Source organism: Grammomys surdaster, unplaced genomic scaffold (genome assembly GCF_004785775.1).
Source record: "Grammomys surdaster isolate TR1022 unplaced genomic scaffold, NIH_TR_1.0 372, whole genome shotgun sequence".
Taxonomy (NCBI): domain Eukaryota; kingdom Metazoa; phylum Chordata; class Mammalia; order Rodentia; family Muridae; genus Grammomys; species Grammomys surdaster.
Genome location: NW_021604791.1, coordinates 8,411,526 through 8,432,130, shown reverse-complemented (window position 1 = coordinate 8,432,130; position 20,605 = coordinate 8,411,526). Strand labels below are relative to the sequence as shown.

General features: G+C 41.1%; 2 protein-coding genes across 10 annotated transcripts in view; one reads left to right on the top strand and one right to left on the bottom strand.

Annotated features, from left to right (window-relative positions):
• The window catches only part of Fip1l1 (factor interacting with PAPOLA and CPSF1), a 58,425-nt gene extending 46,185 nt beyond the window's left edge, over positions 1–12,240 (top strand). For 3 of the 6 annotated variants that reach the window (XM_028780818.1, XM_028780816.1, XM_028780821.1), the window contains 6 exons: positions 39–65; positions 2,003–2,057; positions 3,127–3,182; positions 5,135–5,354; positions 8,561–8,698; positions 9,330–12,240. In XM_028780818.1, the coding sequence (XP_028636651.1) occupies positions 39–65; positions 2,003–2,057; positions 3,127–3,182; positions 5,135–5,354; positions 8,561–8,698; positions 9,330–9,477 (644 nt within the window). In that variant the 3' untranslated portion in view covers positions 9,478–12,240. The remainder of the gene's footprint in view (positions 1–38; positions 66–2,002; positions 2,058–3,126; positions 3,183–5,134; positions 5,355–8,560; positions 8,699–9,329) is intronic. The other 3 variants (XM_028780819.1, XM_028780820.1, XM_028780817.1) reach the window with 1 other exon arrangement.
• Positions 10,595–20,605, bottom strand: part of Lnx1 (ligand of numb-protein X 1) — a 108,602-nt gene continuing 98,591 nt past the window's right edge. For 3 of the 4 annotated variants that reach the window (XM_028780811.1, XM_028780812.1, XM_028780815.1), the window contains 3 exons: positions 19,255–19,480; positions 11,275–11,433; positions 10,595–10,904 (listed from right to left, as the gene is read on the bottom strand). In XM_028780811.1, coding sequence (XP_028636644.1) covers positions 10,769–10,904; positions 11,275–11,433; positions 19,255–19,480 — 521 coding nt within the window. In that variant the 3' untranslated portion in view covers positions 10,595–10,768. The remainder of the gene's footprint in view (positions 10,905–11,274; positions 11,434–19,254; positions 19,481–20,605) is intronic. The other variant, XM_028780813.1, reaches the window with a different exon arrangement.

Sequence of the window (20,605 nt, the reverse complement as noted above, 5' to 3'; positions counted from 1 at the left end):
TCCAGTTACTATATTAAATTTCATCACTTGTTTTTTAGGTATTCCAATAACTGTACCACCTCCAGGTAAAACTTTTTTCATGTTTTCTCCATCATTGTTAATGAACATGAAATTTCAAGCTTATTAGTTACAGGAGGGCCGGTGTTGATGTGGTTAGAATGTACAATAGCTCTTGGGATTTCAAGGTCCTATTTTCAGCTCTGCCTTCGCTTCATTCCAGCACTAAGACAATTTCGTTTTCTTAAACTTGTCTTACCCATTTCTATAGAAATAGAAATTCTCACTTAACAATTTGAGAAGAAAACAGTGGAAGATGTAAGGTAAAATCGCTGTTTGGAAAGCCGTTGAGAGCAGTGACTTTTATTGTATGTAAAAGGGATCCAAAGAAAAGAAGCATAACTTATCTTGACTGTATCGTGCTCTCTGATTGTTTACCCACTGCCATAATTCATTGTCGTGAGAAAATACGCTCTAGACCACACAGCAATTGTATGGCTTCATAACTAGCCAAGCACGTGTTCTTAGAACGGTGATGAATTGGGCCTTGGGATGGTGTAGTCAGTAGGAGTGTTTGTGTAGCCCAGCCATGTCCTTTCCATTTCAGCTACTTCTTACTGTCTAATACTGCACACAGTGGGAAGTTTATTTAATGAGTTTAGTGTAAGGCCAAGGAGTGTGAAGAAAGTCACTAGTGATTTTGCTGAGGAGAGTGGGTCTCAATTCAGAATGACCTGGATGAGCAGAAAATGAAGTTTAGATTGCAAAGGTTAGTGTCCATGCTTAGCTAGAAATCTAGTCACTGGCTGTGTATGAATGTGGCTGAGAAAAGGCTGAGCAGAGGAAGTCTAAGGGACTGTTGTGTCTTTGTAATCTGAAAGACAGTCTGGCTGTGAACCTGTGTCATTTAACACATGGACTTGAGGACTACTGCTGTCACTGCTAAACCAGGGCTAGTCTTGATGTTAGTAGAAGAGGTAGAGGCTAAGCCTGGACAGAGCGGCAAGCAGAGTCAACTTAAAATAGTTTGAAACAGGGCTAAAGATGGATTTAATGAAGCTTTGAGAAGAATGAGAGAACTGGGTTCGTGTCCCCAGAGAAAACTGAGAAGGAGGCATTCAGTCGTCAGGAAAATCGCCAATAGTAGAAGACAGTTGGGGTACAGTAATGGACTTGTCTTCATCAGGATGTGAACCTGAGGCAAACGATTGAAACTGCTGAATTTGATGTATTTCCTAATAGTGGAGTTGTTAAAACCTGGAAAAAATAGGTCTCTTGAGTTGTGGAGCTGTGCAGTCTTGCTTGGCTGGTGGTGCTGTGTCATACTCTGAGAGCCTAGAGGATATGGCCTGCTGAGTGAGGCCCTTAGCCGTGTTGGTCTGTGGGTTTCATGTAGCGGTTGAGAGTGCTGTCGCACAAGACAAAGGTACAGATTATTTGCTTCCAGACAAATGCAGAAATTCCATTATGTGCCTTGCTTTGAAAAGTAGTCCGCTGGGTTGTGTTATTTAAAGAACATTTCATGGCAGATGTTCTTGCTATGAACACATATATTTATTGGCTAGATTTTATTTACAAATTGCATGTGTAAAAGAAATTTCTATAAATCTGAAACTCAGAATATTTTTAAATGAGGTAAATGCTATTTTATTTGTGTTTCTTCAAAACATAATCTGATGGCAACACTGCTACTGTACATTTTATATGGAAAAGGTAAGGCACTGAGACTAACTTTCTTAGACACACAAAATGGGCTGTGTGTGGTGCTGAAAATAAGACCGAGTGTCCTGACAGTTTGTGCTCTCTGTGTTAGACCAGACTGTTAATTAACAACGTTATTGCTCTAAAATACTGTTTATAAGTTTCAGCTTTATTTTTTCCTGTTCGTTATGACGTAGAGAAGCACGTTTGTGTCCTCAGAAATATTAGTGATACTCAGCAACTGTTCACTCTCAGTATTACATATGCATCCTGTTCATATTGTTCCTTTGGTTGAATGTTTCAGGTTTCCCCCCTCCACCAGGCGCTCCTCCTCCATCTCTAATACCGACAATAGAAAGGTAAAGCAGTGTGGTACTCTGAGGTGTTGATCATTGACAGCCTTGCAGCAGAACCTTATAAATATGTCTTTGCTTGTATTTTCTAATAGATAGAGTACCTGTCCATGCATAAGTTCAATCTGTATTAATTACTTTTATGGAACTATAGCCTAATATCAAAACAGGGAAAAAAATAAAAATAGTTTTAGAAATTATTAATAATGAATTTTTATTTATTAGAAAGGGGAAAGAACAACTGTTTCTATACCTTAGTAAAATGAAAAGCTGTTTTCTTTGTGCTACCCTGGTGATTCTCCACTTCCTTATGGAATGACCAAGCTGTCGCTTAAGACAGTGACCTTATTTTCTCATGTCTTGTACTTAGTTTTCTTAGCCTCCTGTATTTAAGAATATTTCCCCAACAGTAGTAGTAGACCCCTTAGGATTTCACATCAGTGTTGCTAGCTTCCTGTCTCTCTAGACTTCATTGTGAAGATTAGAACGGCGCACATCTCAGCAGGCAGAACTCGCTAGTAAATGTGAGTTATTCCACTACTGCGCTCTGAGTGGAGATAGTCTAAAAACTAATAGTCAAATTATGTAAAAGCAAAGGAAAATCGGGCTCACTTAGTGTCCGTGTAGTTTTCAAAGTGCTGCTCCAGAAAGCAAACTGAGAGGTGAGGATTTTGTTTTCCTTGCCTTCTTGTTAAATACACACTTGTTTCTCAATCAGAACGTTCTATCGAAAGTACTCTTTGCTGATGATTTATAACTAACTTAGAGCCATTAAAATCAATTTTTTAAGAAAGTTTTAAACCCCAAACATTTCTTAGTCTCAGATTTTCCCTGTCTGTCTCACTGAGCAAACTGAAATTGATTGCATGAGTTAGGCTGAACAGTACCAGCAAGTAGTTACTGGGTTTGAGGTTTTTGAAGTAAAAAAGTCCATGTTATCATATTAAAAAATAGCAAGACCTTGTAACAAAATTGTCAGACTTAAATTTTGCCTTGCTCTCTTTTTGTGTCCACTGAACTATTAAGATTGAGTACGAATTTGCATCAGATATAAAGATACTTCTTTCCTCCACAGTGGCCATTCCTCTGGTTACGACAGCCGTTCTGCACGAGCATTTCCCTATGGCAATGGTAAGTTACCACCCAGATCCACTGAGAAGCAGCAAAGTACGCAGTGATAAAGACATAGAAACATGTTTTCATGGGTTAAGTTAGCCGAGTAACTAAGAAATAGCAATTGAAAGAATTAAGTCTGTATCTCTGTCAGACTGCTTCAGCAAATATACTTTATTTATCAGTTGATGTTTTAGAAAGATTGTGGTACAGTAGGTATTGAGAGTTCAGCTTTTCCTGAAGCTGTTCAGGATTTACCTCAGTCTCAGTGTCCATGAGTCCTGGCATCCAGGTAACCTTAGTCTTCTTTCTTTATTTTCGTTCTGTTTTGTAAGCTATGTGTATGTTACTGTCATCCACCCATACCGCCTGCCTTTCTTTTTTCACTTTTAACAATTTTATGCACTCCAAAGGCTTCCGATGCTCCTTTATTTACTTTAAAATGCTGTACACTACTAAGTTATGGGTGTGGTGAGTTATAATGGTTATCCTGATTAAATTCATCTGTCAGTAGGGAGATAGCCAGTGACTGGACAGAAAAGAAGCTAACTTGAGAACTGAGTGAGAGGAGTCTCGTGACTCAGAGTAGAACAGTGGGTGACAGTGGGTATGCTGTTCAGGGCATGGAGTAAGGGAGCCATAACTTAGGAATTGCAGGTGTGCTGGGCTGAACCCTAGAGAGCTTGTGCTCCCACCGGCAGCATAGACTAACTTTGGAGACAGAACAAGTCAGGTTTCCAGACTGGCACAATAAAGCAAATGTGATGAGACATATTACACGTAGCTTTTTATTTCCCCAACATAGGAAAATAATGTTTGTTTATATTAATGCTTTATAAGTGTTCAGGAATTTGTTTCAAGGAGCATATGGCCCTTAATTTTAAAGATATTTTTTGTTGTTGTTGCTAAAAATGGTAGTGAGGCTTGAGCTCCTCGGTGAGTCAGTCTTTGTTTGTCTTCTCTTTATCTTAGCAAAATGAAGCTTTACAATAAAGACAACAGACAGCTTCTTTGCTGTTCTGTTTTACCTTCATTTTGTTTATTTTAGAATTTATAATTTATCCTTGTACCCTTGAGCAACATAAAATAATAACTTTTCTGGATATGATCTGAAGACTGCTTATGAAGTGAGACCCAATTTAAAAATAAAGTTTTTAGGAATATTAGGAGACAAGCTTTTTTTTTTTTCATCATTATTTTGGCTCACAGATTTAAAGGTTCATATCCATAACTTAGACAAACCCATGACTCTTAAGCCTGTGTGGTGGTGGTGTGTAATGAAGCTGTACCATTTCCCTGCTAGCCAGGACAGAAACAAGTGAAAGAAGAAGAGATTTATGACCCACAGTCCTCCTGGAGAGTATGTGCCCTATGACCCAAACTTCATATAGGCTGTTTCTCTGTTTTAAAGAAATATTTAAAATTTATTTTATTTTTTTTTTGAGCATGAGTGTTTTGCCTGTATGTCTGTCTGTATATTAACCCCAAGCATCCTTGGTGCCCATGGAAAGTCAGCTCCTCTGGAACGGGGGTTAAGATGATTTTGAGCTGCCATTTGGGTGCTGGAAATCAAACTTGGGTCCTCTGGAACAGGAGCCAGTGCTGGGAACCCCTTCATCTTCATGAAGCCATTCCTCTCAAATCCTTTTCCCATGTGCTTTGTATCATGTACTCATGTATTCAAAATATGGACTTTTATAAAAGATAACACACACACACACACACACGTGCCTTGCTTACATGTATATCTATGTACTATGTGCATGTATGCAGTGCTCCTGGATACCAGAAGGTGTCATCTGATTCCCCTGGAACTGGAATTACAGACAGTGCCCTGTGGGTGCTGGGGAATGAACAGTGTCTTCTTGTTTCTGTTTTCGATATGGGAAAGTTTGTGGTTTCTTATTCTTGGCAAATAGAATACACTACTGAGTATCATACCTCTGTTTTAATGTGCTTCTTCCCTTTAGTTGCCTTTCCCCACCTTACCAGTTCCGCTCCTTCATGGCCTAGCCTTGTGGACACCACCAAGCAGTGGGACTACTATGCACGGAGAGAAAAAGACCGGGACCGAGACCGAGAGAGAGACCGGGACAGAGAGCGAGAGCGAGACCGGGACAGAGAAAGGGAGCGCACCCGGGAGCGGGAGCGGGAGCGGGACCACAGCCCTACCCCAAGTGTTTTCAACAGGTTTGTGGGATGTGCAGGCCATTGAGCACAGTTATTGTTACTCAGTTTTATTTGATGTGAGGAGATGAATTCCGGTTCACTGGGAAAGGAGTACTTCAGGTGTGGTTAGAAACGCCATTTTGAGATCATAGTCATTTTGTTCTTGGGGGTTTGAAGTGCTGTAAACTGCAATTTTCAAACCAGGTTGTTCACTTGGCCCTTAAAAGGGATTTGATATACCTCATAGATCTCTGTCTTGTCACCTAAACATAATTCTTAATGATCGATTATGATTAGGCCACATGGAGAATCGTGGACTGGCCGAGCCTGCTCTCTCATGCTAGTCTCCATCCTGCTTTAGATAAACGTTTAATTAAGTTAGCTGGTAATTCATATACATTCCTAATGTGTATTATTTTAAAACAAAATGGCCACTTTAAATACGTATTCTGATACTGATTAATACTGATATGCTGAGTTGTCCCATCTATTATTTTAATGTTTCATTCATGTGAATGACATTTTGAGTCCTGTTCTAAGCCAGAAATAGTGCTGTATCCTAAAATGCATAAATATTTGTACATTGTCTTTACACATTAAATTCATAGTACTGTTAAGCTGACTTCAGTCAAAGAGTGTATGGCAGAGAACTGGAAAAGATGACAAAAATGCCTTTCCTCCCAACCAGGTTGCTCATGACGTAACACATAGTAGGTATTTAATACAATTTTATTGATCAAATAAGAAATGACAGTATGGCATATGCATGTTAGTGAGGTTTACAGTGCTGGCCACAGCCACCGACGTGCACAACCACCGACGCGCACAGTTCTGCTTAAGTTCAAGGGCAGAAGTGATTTTTTTTTTTTCTTCTTCAGGAAGTTGACCAGTTTCTGATGTGGTTGAAATGTACCTTTGAAGTAGCATATCGTCTATAAAATGTGTCATGGTCGAGGGTCTTAGTGCTCACACACACAGGGGCTACTGAGTTTCTGCTACATTAGAAAATGTTAGTTGTTAAACCGTGTTTTCATTTTCAGGTTGCTGAGTTTTAGGGCATTACTTAAATTTTAGGAAAAGCTTAAGGCCAGAAATGCAAAAGGTAGAGGAATTTGATGTTCTGACTTGTCCTAGGAAAACTGTACTGGGAAATACACATGGGAAATAAAATCTGTTTGTTTCTAAAGACTGGCAAAAATTATTCTAAAAGCAAAACATATATAGTACGCGCTGCACTACAGATTACAGGTCACTGTTTTGAGAATTACAGAGCAGTTTTAACATCTGGTTTAAGGCAGTTGAACTGAGGGCCAGAAAGAAGGCTGGTTGCTATAGGATGTTAGAAAATGTGCTTTCATGAGTTCCAGGCCTGGAACTTTGCACTGTGGTGTGTATCAGAAAGGGCTGGAGAGCTGCTGCTGCTGTGTGCATGAAGAGCCAGCTCCCCACGCTCGGTTGTTCATAGGACTGCCCGCCGACAGCGTTCATGGGCTCCAAGAATCGGCTCTAGGGCGAAGAGGGGAAAGGGGGGCTTCGTATGATGAAATTGTGAAGTAACTGGCCTTGGTTGTTTTATGCAAGCAAGCTTAGTTGGAGTCGTTACAAAGAAAACCTCACTTGTTGATGGAGTTATTTGTGATACTCACTTGTCACCACTGTTCTGGTTTGTCTTCTTTTGGAGAGAATTATTAGAGGCCCAGAAGCCTTTATAGGAAGTGATCTGCTTCTGAAAATGTAAGCACCAAATTTCTTGAATGATTCCATTTATTTATAATGTGCTTTGTCCACATGCTCATCCCCTAGTGCCCCTTCGAGCTCAGAAGACAACTTGTAGGAGTCAATTCATTTGTTCTACAGTTAGGAAACTGGGGATCAAACTTAGGTTGCCAGGCTTGGCAGCAAGTACCTTTCCCCACTGAGCTCTCCCGTCAGGGCAAAAGTCCCACTTACGGATTGCTTTCTCTCACACCAAGCACCTTAGCAACACTACTGTTGGTTTCACGGAAACCTTGAAAAAGATTGTCAGTTACATAGAAACCTAGAGATTTAAAGGAGTCACGTTCTAGCATTCCCAGTGGCACAGGCTTAGAATGTGCTGTACTTTCGTGTACACACTGCCACTCTGCACTGCCTATCAATAACATGCTCCTTAGGGAAAAACATAGCTGTACTCATACATGTGTATGTGTGTATAAGACATGTTTTTATAAAACACTTTACAGTCTTAATATTTCCCAGGTCATTATTTGGGCAGCAGTATGTTCTGGCATTGAGTATCATTACTGACCACTCCTTTCGCTAGGTGGTCACAGGCTGCTTTGTTCTATACAGCTTATGCTTTCTCCTGAGCCTGTTGATTCCAGGCAGACTCTTGAGCATCTTGTTGCTACACGCAAGTTCCAAATTATTTTTATTGAACATTTTTTTAAAACTAAAACTTTTGACAGTATTCTAAAAGATGTTTATTTTAAATAACAGAATTATCTGATACTGGGTTTTGAAATCTTGACTTTTGTATCAAATACAAATCAGAAAAAGCCAAGCAAGGTACTACATGTGTGTAATCTCTAGAAAATAGAGCTGTAATTTGTATCCATGCATTTCAAGTTTTTAGCCACATGTCATCTTTAACATACACAGTAGGTAGGGACAGAGATGGGTGTGGGTGAAGTAGCTGAGATGGACAGGCTGTGTGCTCTGTGTGGGAATGCAGCTGCTATGGCTCTCTTTCCCTCATGTTTATTCTGCACTTGGTGGAAATGGTACTATTTCTGCTAGTAAAAAGCAAACACTTAAAAAAAATTTAACCTCTTTTGTTTGCCTTCTACTGTAGAAGCCACTGTGAGCCATATACTATTGGAATCTTTAATACATGGCCGGTGCTTTGCAGATAAGAGTCTTCCCCCATATATCTGAGATATATAAATACATATAATTATAAACTGAGAGCAAAAAGAAATATCTGTTGATTAAAATTTAAATCAACTGCAGGTCTCTCTTTTTCAGAAATAAAATGTGACATAATATGAAACCTCTGCCATTAAAACAGATAAAACAGGATGCCATTATTTTAGTGCACTGCCTTCTTAAGTTAGATGTGTCACTGATCTGTGACTAGGTCCAGCAAATACAAGTTAACGTGCTGGTTTCTGTTGGGCTTCAGAAGCTCTTCCTTTTCAGTCAGCTAAATGATAGTCCTGGTATCAGTGTTTGCACTTGCATTGCAGTGATGAAGAACGCTACCGATACAGGGAGTATGCAGAGAGAGGCTATGAGCGCCACAGAGCGAGTCGGGAGAAAGAGGAGCGGCACAGAGAACGACGGCACAGAGAGAAGGAGGAAACAAGACACAAGTCCTCTCGCAGGTTTGCTCTTTTAGTAGTGACCCAGTTCCAACTAGCTATGTGTAGACTATTCCTAACTGAAAGACCAAGAACAACCTGGTGTGGCTCTTTCCTTATGAGCATCAAAAACAATTTTTAAATCTAACAAGGTTGCACTTCTTTTAATATCTTCCAGACAAAATTAGCATGGGGTAAAAATAAGATGTCTGGGTAGTTTTTGTTTGTTTTACAGTAGCTACTTGATAGAGGGGAATTTGGGCATATGACACAATCTTTATAATAAAATATTGAAGTGCTGTTTGACTTAAGGAAAAAATTTGGGGCCTGTGGTTTTAAAATAAATTAGAATCAATTTTAATTAATGCCTATTGTGTCTGAAAATTCACCCTATAAAATAGTATTTCCTGCTGACCCAGTTGTAAAGACTTTCAGAAAAAGAGTTGCATAAAAGTCTTTCAGAACAAAGAAGTGGGTACTGGAAATCTAGGATGGTATGGGTGAAGATAACCCCCAAATGTAATCTATGTGTAAAATCCCATGCAGAATAACTCCGAAATCAGAAAACAAGTTCTTCCGAAATCCAGGCTTACATTGATTGGCTAGACCAGACTGATTTTGTCCCCATGGTTAAACACAATTCCTTTTCTTGCAGTAATAGTAGACGTCGTCATGAAAGTGAAGAAGGGGACAGTCACAGAAGACACAAGCACAAAAAGTCTAAAAGAAGCAAAGAAGGAAAAGAGGCTGGCAGCGAGCCGGTACCCGAACAGGAGAGCACCGAAGCCGCCCCTGCTGAGTAGGCTCCACCTCCTGTGTACGTCAGTCCCAGAAATAGATGCTGTAAATCTCCTTATTTTTCTGGATAATGTTTAAGAAATATACCTTTAATCTTGTTCTGTTAGAATGAAACGTTAACTTTTTCTTTTCCAAAATAAAAGTGTGCATTTTTTTTGTGTTAAGTTAAAAATCTTTGTCTTGTAATATTTAAAAAATAAAAGACAAAAATTACTTTATATCTAAGAAAGTAATGTGAAAAAGTCAGCAGGGGATTTAGAGCCAAGGTTGGCCATATGTACACAGTATGGTGAATTCAGGTCAAGGACTCATCGTGGCTAGCCTTCTCGTTAGTGGGATACTGTTGCAGAGAGGGGCTGTGCTGCAGACCCCTCCTGAAGTGAAGCCAGCTTCGTCTTACTGCTATGACACTCCTGCATCTTCAGGAACATGGACACAGTCTTGATATCACAGTTTTTGATAGCAGGTTTTCAGCGTTCTGAATTTGGGTCCATAGTAACTAAGTGGACGGTTTGTATATCTAAATGCATAAATGGTATGAGGCATTTGGGTGGCCCCTATGATGTAACTTGTGTGCTTCCCAGCAGGCACATGAACTTGACTGGCACAGCATCATCAGACCACTTCATGACCATCTGTTTGAGCAAGGGTCAAGGTGCTCTGGCTGCTGTTAACATGTTTCCAAGGCTCAGTGGTAGTATAGATCATGAGATATTTTTTATACCATATCCACATTAAGAATAAAAATAAACTCGGCGACAGTAGTGTTAGATCAGTTATTTCTTGCTAAAACTAGAACACAGGTTAAAATCTGGACTAACCCCGAGAGGGGGTTCCAGATCAGCGGTGGGACTGGGACATGGTGTGTGAAAGGATGAGACAGTTCGAGCTGCCAGTAAGAGGACGTCTGTCGCTTAGAAGATCCTCATTTCTTGTTTAAATCCTCTGCCATTAAACTTAAATGCCCACAATGTGCTGTGTCTTCAACTCCACTTATACCATATTTGTAATTGACTTGAAGTAGGTGTGGCATACAAGCCATGTAAGTTTTTATGGGCTTTTTATTGAAGAATAAAAATATGAACACAAGAGTTGGAGTGATGAGAAAGCCTCCACACCAGATAAAAATTATCATTAGTTTTTATTTTTGAGAACATTCTCTGAGGTGTAACTTGCTTTCGTAAGTCATACTTTTTCTGGCATTTTTTACAATATATTCTTTAAATACAAAAATTGACAAGATAAATACAATTTTACCTAGCCTATCTGTGATTTTTCTAAGATCCATCATTGATTTTATAAAAAAGTACCAGGCCAAGAAGCAATGGTAAGAGTAATTCTCCCTTTGAGTTCTTTGAGCATCCTTGCCAAGCAAGCGTGTATCATACCCGACGTACTTCTACCGTTGACAGCGAGAAGAATGTCACCACATCTGGAAAAACAAAACACAGCATTGTGATCAGAACTAGTTCATGCTTGAAGCTCCTCAAAGTGGACTTGGTGGTCCTGGAGTTTGCCATATTTGTCCATTTTAATTCTGATCTGATTTTCCTTCTTCACATAAATTCTCCAAGCTCCACTCAGCTTGTGTTAGAAGGTATAGTAGTTAGTATATAGGAAATTGCAAGGTGGGACCAAGGCCGGTCATAGTTTTGGATTCCTTACTACCTAACTAGTACACTCATGTTTTAAATTCTCACTCTTTAGGAAAGTATAACCTATGTTATCTTTCAAGTGGGGCCAAGTTTTTACATGTAGAAAACAAAATACTTGAATATTATATTTTGCTAAGTAATCATTACCTAATCCTTCCGTCATTGTATGCGGGTGTTCCTTCGACGATGGATTTGATAAAAAAAGGTTTGTTTCCGCTGTATTCTTCATAACCTCCCACAATGCAGAAGCCCAGGCTTCCGGCCGTGTTCCTTCGCAGTATCACATCTTTACAGTTATATAAGTACCTGAAATAGAATATGATTAGTGTGTGTGCAGTTGACTTTACTAGTTGTGACTTCTCTCATTAATTTTTTTGGGAGACACTTTTAAAATGAAAAATACCGCATACGTCTCCTTCAGAAATGACAGCAACTTTTTATGCTTAGTCAGCTTTTGTATTTGATCTCTCTTTTTCCATAGCAGAAATGCATGAGCCAAAAGTTGGATGTGTCTCAGTAATTCTAATGATAACCCACAATGGAACATACTGAGGGAATATAACTTTTATACACTTGGGGGCTTACATAATTTTTAAAGAAGACAAACATTCTCTAAATTAGCGGTTAATTGCAAAGACAATAATTTTAACTTATGCTAATGAATTTCAAGTTGTAGACTTTCTGTTGACCCTTGGAAAACACTGGTTTATACTCAGACAAACTTAGAGAAGACTGTAGACAAAGTGAACGGAAACTGGGTCAGAAACAATGGAGCAGTTGTAGGAAAAGAACATGGCAGAGCCGCAGCAGAGTACAAAGGAAAGGGAGGAGGAGCACAGCTGGCCTGAGAACCAGTACAACCTTCAGCGAGGAGAGTCGAGGCTGTCAGAGCTAAGTGCAAACAGCTGCATTCCAGTAGACAGTGTGTCGGAAGATGGGGGTCGCTCTAGGATCTCTTGTCTACCACGTGTATCTATGGTCTAGGAACTGCTTTTGACTGGAAGATAGTATTTTTATGTTGGTAGAAATGAAGATGTTTTGTTTCTAGACTGTACCTTAAAATAATCAGTTGCTTTTTTGATAATCAATAAAAATGATCTTGTGAAATGTTAAGCAATGAAGTTTGGTGATTACACTGACTGCTGATTCTTCTCGTCATTTAACAGCCTTGATGGCTAGTCTTGGAGATGGAGATTATATATATATTCCTCTAGAGAACCCCGACTAATACAATAGCCTATTTTATACTGTTCCTTTCACTTGAAATAAGTCCATTTTTTTGTTGTAGAGGCATTGAGGTACCCATACATCATGTATAAGATTTTCTTTCATTGAAATGATTAAAAAAAAAAACCATAAATTTCACTTAGTGAAAACTCATTTCTACTCTTAAGTACTGGTCTTAGTTTGCATAACCCTTTTGTGAGTAGCACACACGTCCTGTAGGAGCTGTGGTGTATGTACCAGATGCTACACTGTTCAGTTCCAATTTGTCTGACTATAGAAAAGGCATCACACATTCACACCTTGGTTGACATGTGCCCTGCCTGTTTTCTTTGGGTGGGTAGGAAAGTAGTAATTAAATGATTCCTGTCCACTCTTCCAGTCCTAACACCCTAGAACATATAACTAGGTATATAGAATAGTCTCTGAAACTGAAATGCTTCTCAGTCTTTGAACCATTTGTTTTTTTTGGGGGGGGGTTGTTTTGTGTGGTTTTCTGTTTTTGTTTTTTGAGTAAGTATTTCTGTGGGCCTTATTTGACCAAATATTTTATGTTGACCAGCTGTAAACACAACTATCTAAAATTATGAATCTAGTCAATATTATATTACAAGTGTATCTGTTTCGACTCTTCATACTGAAAAAGACATTGGCTTAGGTCAACTTTTAGATGTCTGAGTATGAACCGTGCTGTTGATCTTGGAGAATGTCTGTGATACGCAAAATCCTTGTCTTCCTGTAGCATGCGTTCAGGAAGGGACTCACGTTCCTACCCTCTTGTTCTGTCGTAGCAGCAAAACCTCTTTATGTTAAGCTCTGTCAGCGTCAGACTGGTTAGTTGGGACTGATGACCGGTTTTTTCCTCTTGCATTACTTCATTGCCCCCTGGGAAACCTGGCAGCTGGTTCAGATCAGTGACTACCCTCTGGATGTGAGTGTGAGCTTTTTCCTCCTCTGAGCTCATTCTTTTATTTAGGTCTAATTGGGAAAGATTTGGTGTAAGGAATGGCAAGGACTTTGGTCATTTTTCCAGTGTGATTATGGTTAGGCGCACAGGGAAATTTAACTCAGTGAATTAAGAATGAGAAGCCTTGAGCTGCTCAAGAAACGAAGGCTTGAAGCTAGAATGGTTGCCCGGCCATGAAGGGTACTTGTTGCTCTTCCAGAAGACCGAGGTTCGGTTCCCAGCACCCACATGATGGCTTATAATTGTAACTACAGCTCCAGGGAATCCAAACAGCCTTTTTAGCTCTCCACAGGTACCAGGTATACATGTGGTATACATACCTACATGTAGCCAAGACACTTATAAATTAATTTTTTTTTAATTTCCTCTATTCCTCCTCCTATGCCAGTTTACTCAACAAAGCATTGCAACCTTGCCTAGGTTTAAGTCAGAGGTTTACTCAGAAAAGGAGGCACTGCCTCTTAAAATCAAAAAGCCAAAACAAGTTTAACGTTAGGACATAAACTGTGTCCATTAGCCAGGACAGGTTCAAGCCCACGTCTCTGACTGGATTGAATCATAATGTACTTCCTGTGGTTCGGAAGCAGCAGAGATCACGAATTGAGTCTCCATACTTTGGATTATTGCATTACCTTAGCCATAGAGAATTTAATAATTTTGGATACTTTGGACTTCATTTGATGCATTGTCTCTTTTTTATTTTTTTTAAAGCTCTCACTGTTTTTATATTGGAATCACAAATCTAAAACACCAAGTCTGTATTAATGTATTTATAGAAGAAAAGCAATGGCCAAGTTTGGAAAACAGTAGATTAGGCTTATTTTGAGAACAGAAAGTTGATCACATACCAGTTTCTGTCCTTTTACAAAAGGTCGTCTTAATTTTGTTAGCCCTGTCTGTTTGGATAGTTCAGCTTTTTGCTCTAACTTACTTGTAAACATTACCACTAATTTTAAACTCTAGGTAGAATGTAGCAAGCCTCTTCCTGTGGCTAACTCCTGTGTTAGGGCTCCTGTGTTAATGCTTGTTGCTCGCACTCTGCCACCATGTGCTGTTGAGCTCGTGAACAAAGTGTCTCTCTTTAGCTGATACTTAACCACATAGGCAAGGGGCTCATCCAATCCAGATGGGATTAAAAAAAAAAATCTGCTCAAATGAGGCTCTAAGTTACGAGGCAGAGCATTCTGTGGTAACTTTTCATGACTCTTGTAGTTCAGAATGACAGGTGTTTTTATCAGGTGTTTTATCCTCTAGATTCTGAAGTCAATAAAAGGCTTCTCTTAGTACATCCGGGGTTCGTTGTTTAATCAGTAATGTCTACGTTCGTTGTTTAATCAGTAATGTCTACTCAACAGTAGTTCCAGGCCTTCTGAAATACTAGGGTTTTGTTTTTTTTTTAAGGGTCTACTCATTGTTATAGTAAACATTAAAATACATCATTTTACATATTGAATATAGAAAGGCATAGGGGCAAGTGTTCAATGTGTTTTTAAAAATAACATTGCTCTTGAAATGCTGTGGCCATTTGGTTTCTGACGGATGGGACTTTTCAATCACAGGGAAGGAGCTAAGAGTAATGACAAGAAATTATAGACTAAGTAGCAAGCAGCAGTGAAAGCTATCTGTACTGTCCTGGTGCAGGATTCTGTTATAGGAGCTCCTCCAGAACTCACTTTATGGTAGAAAACAAAATAACAAAGACGTAAATCGGCTAAAGCTAAATACAGGCTTAGCAATCTCTTGAGGATTCTTCCAGCTTTCTAATGCTCCGTGATGAAAATCATAGACTCAGGAATAGCAGGCTTAGCTTGCAGCTCAGCCATGCGGCGTGAGCGTGTCATCTGACAGCTCTGAGCCTTAGTTTCCTTCTGAGTCACAGAGCATGTGAAGCCCCCAGAAGAGACTCTAGTCTTAGGGTTCATAAACGTTAGTGGCTTCATAGCTGCCCTTACACTGCATGGCTTCGATGTCCCAACACAATGGACCTAGCTCATGATCTAAGTGTCAAACTTTAGCAAGAAAAAGAAGACACGGATGCCTGTTTCCTTCCCCTTCCATATTAACAATCCCGATTAAAGTATGTCAGGGGCTTCAGGAGAGGAAAGGGTTAAAGTCTTGGGCAAGAAGAGAACTGAGTTAATGCATATTTCTATCATGCTAGTCCAGATGAGAACATGCTTTGAAGAACTTCCAGATGTGGAATGTGGGCCCTGAGAGCCAACGAAGTAAAATGTCACCGGTGTTCTCTGTTGAATGGCAGTTGATAATGTGTATAGCTGGCAGAGCGTCTGGAGCTGCTACAGGGGTCTCTCAGCATACAGTGCCAGCACGGAGCACAGGACTACTAATGCACTTTTATCTGGATCTTGATCACCTACTCTTACTCCTGGCCATTTGACTCCACACAGGAAATGCCAGCGTGGTGTACTAAGGCTACCCACTTTGGCTTGGATTTCTGTTGCATTGCATCTCAGTATAGAGCGCCACAGTTTCTTGATTCTAGGCTTGCTGCTGACACATGCTTCTTCACTGCGTCGGGGAGGGCTTTAGGTAACTGGCAAGATTAGATATTGGGGTAAATATTCTTTCTCATGCTTCGTCAGGTGAAAGGTGAAATGTATTTGTAAATCAGACATTTCTGGGCATGTTGTAGTCTAAATCTAACAATTCAGGTAGAATTTAATTTTGCCAAGGTGTGGTGTGAAATCTCTTACTACATCACTTCCCTCCACTTTCTCCATCATGAGACATGTAATGTTGCTGTGTTGGTAAGGGCTTTGAGCACTCAAGGAGAGAGCTGTGAGTGTAAGTGGAGGCCCACCCCCCCACACACACCCCTACCCCACGGAAACTGAAGCTGTACCACTGAGATGAGGCCAGGTCTGAGACCTGGAAAGTGCCAGTGTAGTTGTATTCAAGTGTCATATGGCAGACTGAAGAAGACACAGGTCCCTTTGTATATTAAATTCACTATTAAACCGACTAGGAAACCTGGAAGCAGAAATTCAGAGTCCGTCATCTTAAGCAAAATTAAGAGTTACCACGTATGAAGGAGAGCTGGCAAGGGGTGGAGAGCAGCAGTGGAAATTCAGCAGAAAGGGCCCTGTGCCTGCACTAACCACACCAGAAGTGGGCAGACAGGTTTCCCAGGTTCAGCTTGACAGAGAAGAAAGTGAGAACCCACGCAGATACCCACGTGAGAAAAAGGAGCCCAAGTATGGCAGGGGGTCATGAGTGGCCTGCTCGGCTGGCCTCAGTCGGTTTATGAGAATGCAGAAACCCTATACCCAGAATATGGCTCTCACCCTGGCTCTTATCAGCCTTCAGGAGACAGTTGCCCAGGAGAAAAAAAAATCCCACTAAAAGATATTAAAACCAACAGAGTTAATAATGCTACACAAGAAAGCAGGTGGGGAGAAATAAGGAAAGCCACTCACTAGAAAACTGTTACACAAGTGAAATGCCTCTATGGCATATAAATCATACTGCTATGATTTAAAATACCCATGCTGCCGGGCAGTGGTGGCATACACCTTTAATCCCAGCACTTGGGAGGCAGAGGCAGGCGGATTTCTGAGTTCGAGGCCAGCATGGTCTACCGAGTGAACTCCAGGACAGCCAGGGCTACACAGAGAAACCCTGTCTCGAAAAACCAAAAAAAAAAAAAAAAAACATGCAGCAATTGCTCTGTGTAATGAGCAAGAGCTCAGTGCAGACGAGATTTCAAAGATGATGCCAGACATTGTCATACAGGCCTGTAATCCCGATCCTTGGAAGGCAGAGACAGGAGCATTGCTGTAAGTTGGATGGCAGCCTGGGTTGCATACCAAAGCCTTATCTCAAAAGGAGTGAAGGGAGAGAGAGGAAGGAAGGAAAAAAAGAAAAAGACAATACACTGAGGAAAGAGTATCATATAGAAGGAAAGTGTGAGAGGAAAAGCCCCTAGGAAATGAAAGTGGTCACAAAGGAGCAGCCGTTCGACTGAGCGACAGGGAGTGGAGCAGCTGAGAACAAGCCACACAGGCAAACAGAACCAAAAGAATCAAGAAAAAAAATTCAAGAGCAGATATCCAGGAAACACATCTGGGGTCCCCAGAGAGCTGAAAGGACTGGACAGCTCTTCTGAATGGTAGATATAAAAGGGACAGCCCACATATGGAGGGAAAGGTATGAGACAGCTTTGTCTTCTCACAGCTTGACCTTGACCTTCATAGGTGCCACTCCTAAATCACGATAGTGTGATATCCACCTAACCTGCCACCTGCTGGAAGCGGACACAGGTGGCACATCCACTATCATGATGCCCCAAGTCATGGGGCATTTTCAAGACATCTTGGAGCATAAGAGCTCACAGGCCACCATTGTGTTTGAGTGAGTACACTGATATCTAGACTGGGACCATAAACTACAGCCAAGCCTGTGAGCTCTCGTTCATGGATGGTCTATGGCTGCTTTTATACTCCAGCAACAGCGTGAGCGGCTGCCAAGGCTCCATACCCTATAAGCCCAAGCTCATCAGGATTTTGCAGAAACAATCAACCATTGACATAGACAGACTTTCCCTGGACATATACTCAGGACCTGGATAAGGCTAGTTACTTCTGAGTGGACTGAAGGTTCAGGAGAGGAGAGCTACTTCCTACTCCTGTTGCTCTGGTACCTCTCACCTGCTCACCATGTCATTAAACACTGCAGGGAGGAAGAATAGGGAAAGGCACCGAAGATCCTGTCATCTTGTGTCCTTTCACTCTTCCCATCAAGAGCAGAGAATTACTGCCAATGCCAGGTGACACACAAGGGAAGCGAGGAGCCATGCGCTCAGTGCACTCTGTCTCACACAGAGGAACACAGAGTCTAACAAGGGAGCTTTCAAACAAAAGCTACAAACAGACTTGGGATTATAGTTCCAAAATTTCATTTCAAGGAAATCTTACTCAATATAGTAGTCTCCTGTTTGGCTATAGACAGCTATAATTGGCCCCAATGCTCAGTGTTCCACATTTTAAGGTCTTTTAAAGGCCTACTGGTGTAGAAAGTAATGTTATCAACTAGTGGAAACCCCAAAGGGAATCCGGACCAGTTTGTATTTGAGGCTACTAAATAAATAAGAACTATCTCTACCTTCAAGAAAAATTTTTTAAACCAAATAAATACCCTGCTTCCATTAGTTTGCCTGTTCTGATGGCTCTATCGATGGTGACACCTGTTTTGAACATTTAAGCTGCCCACTTGCAGACAACAATCTAAAGGCCAGTAGATTTTGCTCTGGTCCAAGGATGCAAACATCAATTTTATCTGTCCTTTAAATAGTCAATTCATGTACAGAGCCATTTTGTGCATCTGGATCCTCTGAATCCAGGTCAGGTAATTTTAGAGTTCATTGCAAGGCTCCCGTTATACCTCAGAAAAATGGCAACCTCATTGCTTCCTAAAGAACTTTCCAGAAGAGTCACTGAAAAGAGATGTTCTGAGAAGCATCCCCAGCTAGCAGCTATTTAACTCTCTGAAGCCACGGTGTTCTGCTGTACTGCTGTGTGTATAGTCAGAGCTTCTAGAAGCCTCAGAGTAGGGCCACAGCCGGTCTGCAGCTCCCTCTCCTACCCATGCAAAGATGAAACTTGGCGTGAGCAGAGCAACTCAGCTCGTGAGTGTGGAAACAGGCTGAACTTCTGTCAGTCAGCTGAACTCCCTGCTACATAAACCATCTGGTAACTACACACACTTCAAGAATACCTAGAAGTTTCTCTGTCAAGACTTTCACCTCCACTCTAAGATTTCTATATGAATTTCCATTTGCCAACAGAAGACAGTTATTTCAGACAGCCCCACAGAGAAGACTGGGTCTTAGCAAGATGCTAGTGTCCATGAATCAGCCCAAGACAGTGAAAGAGTGGTTTAAGAAATAGAATCCATAGGGGTGTTGAATTGGGACTCACTGTGGTAAATCCAGCCACATGACCCAGGATGGGGACCAGTCACCAGGCGGGGTCACGTTGTGGTTGGAGTCCAGGGCTGCTGGGCTGCAGTCTTCCTGGGCCTCCTGATCCTTGACTTCCAAGGCTTTGAGTACCACTGAGGAGGGTGTGCTCTTCAGTATGGCAACGGCCTCTGTCCGGCTGACCTCTGTGAGCTCAATCCCATTCACATTCAATAAAATGTCACCTGAGGCCAGAGAAGCAAAAGCAACCTCACTGAGTGCAAATGGGATTCTGCTCTGTGTGACAGGACAGAGGCTGACTGGGCACATGGGCAGGGTGAGGAGAGGCACATATCTTCAACTCATAGAGACATGAGACTGGGTCCCGTCTAGCAGATAGCAGGGCATGTGGGAATGGCTTGTTGGGAGTCTCTAATGATGGCCTACCGATGTTCACCTGCTGCCTCACATAGATAGCTTCCTTTACTATTTAACCAAAGACGAGCTGCAATTTCACTCTTTTAATTTCCTATTTTCTTTAGCACACAATGAGAGCAATTGACAAAAGGCTCCGGTACCTGCACAGAGCCTGGCGTGTATGACACTACCAACAAAGAGGGACGGAAGTGGGAGTCAGTGTCTGGCACAGGAGCCCATGGCAGACAAAGAATGGTCCTGAATCTGAGCTTTCACAGAGGTGGAGTACAGTTGATACATCTCTGTGCATTGCGTTAGCTAAGCACCTACTCTGTGCAAAACTCCTCCTAAATGTGATGTGCTATGAGGTATCTCATTAAGTCACTTCTTGTCAGAGCTCATTCTTCTCCCTGGGGCTTGCTGAGCAGCAAGAGAAATTAAGATGGATCTCCCTACAGGAGGAAAATCATAAGGGATATCCTCAAATGCTTGCTGACTTAAAACAAAACAAAACAAAAAAAAACAAAGGATAGAAAGAAAGAAACACTCTTTGGTTGTCTGCCTAAATTCTGTTCTATGCCACACTCAAGTGAATGGATTTGAGAAACTTTTTTTCTGCCTTAAATCTGAGCCCTTAAAAGCACAACTGTTCCTCTACCTAGGTGACCTCTTCACACGCTTGGACAGTGTTATTGAGAACACATACCTTAACCGGATGCCTTCCTTTCTCTAGAGGAGCCCAGAACTCGAGGCCAACAGAGGTTCATTTCTCACCAATGGGCAAGGTCCCACGAGTGATATTCAATTATACCATCGAATCAAGATCTATCAACAAATGTATCCCATGTGGCCACAGACTGGTAGAATTCATACATTAGTTTCACTACTGGATCAATCCACAGAATGCATAGGGCCGTTAGATTGCATGGAACTAAATTGTGCTTTAGATGCAA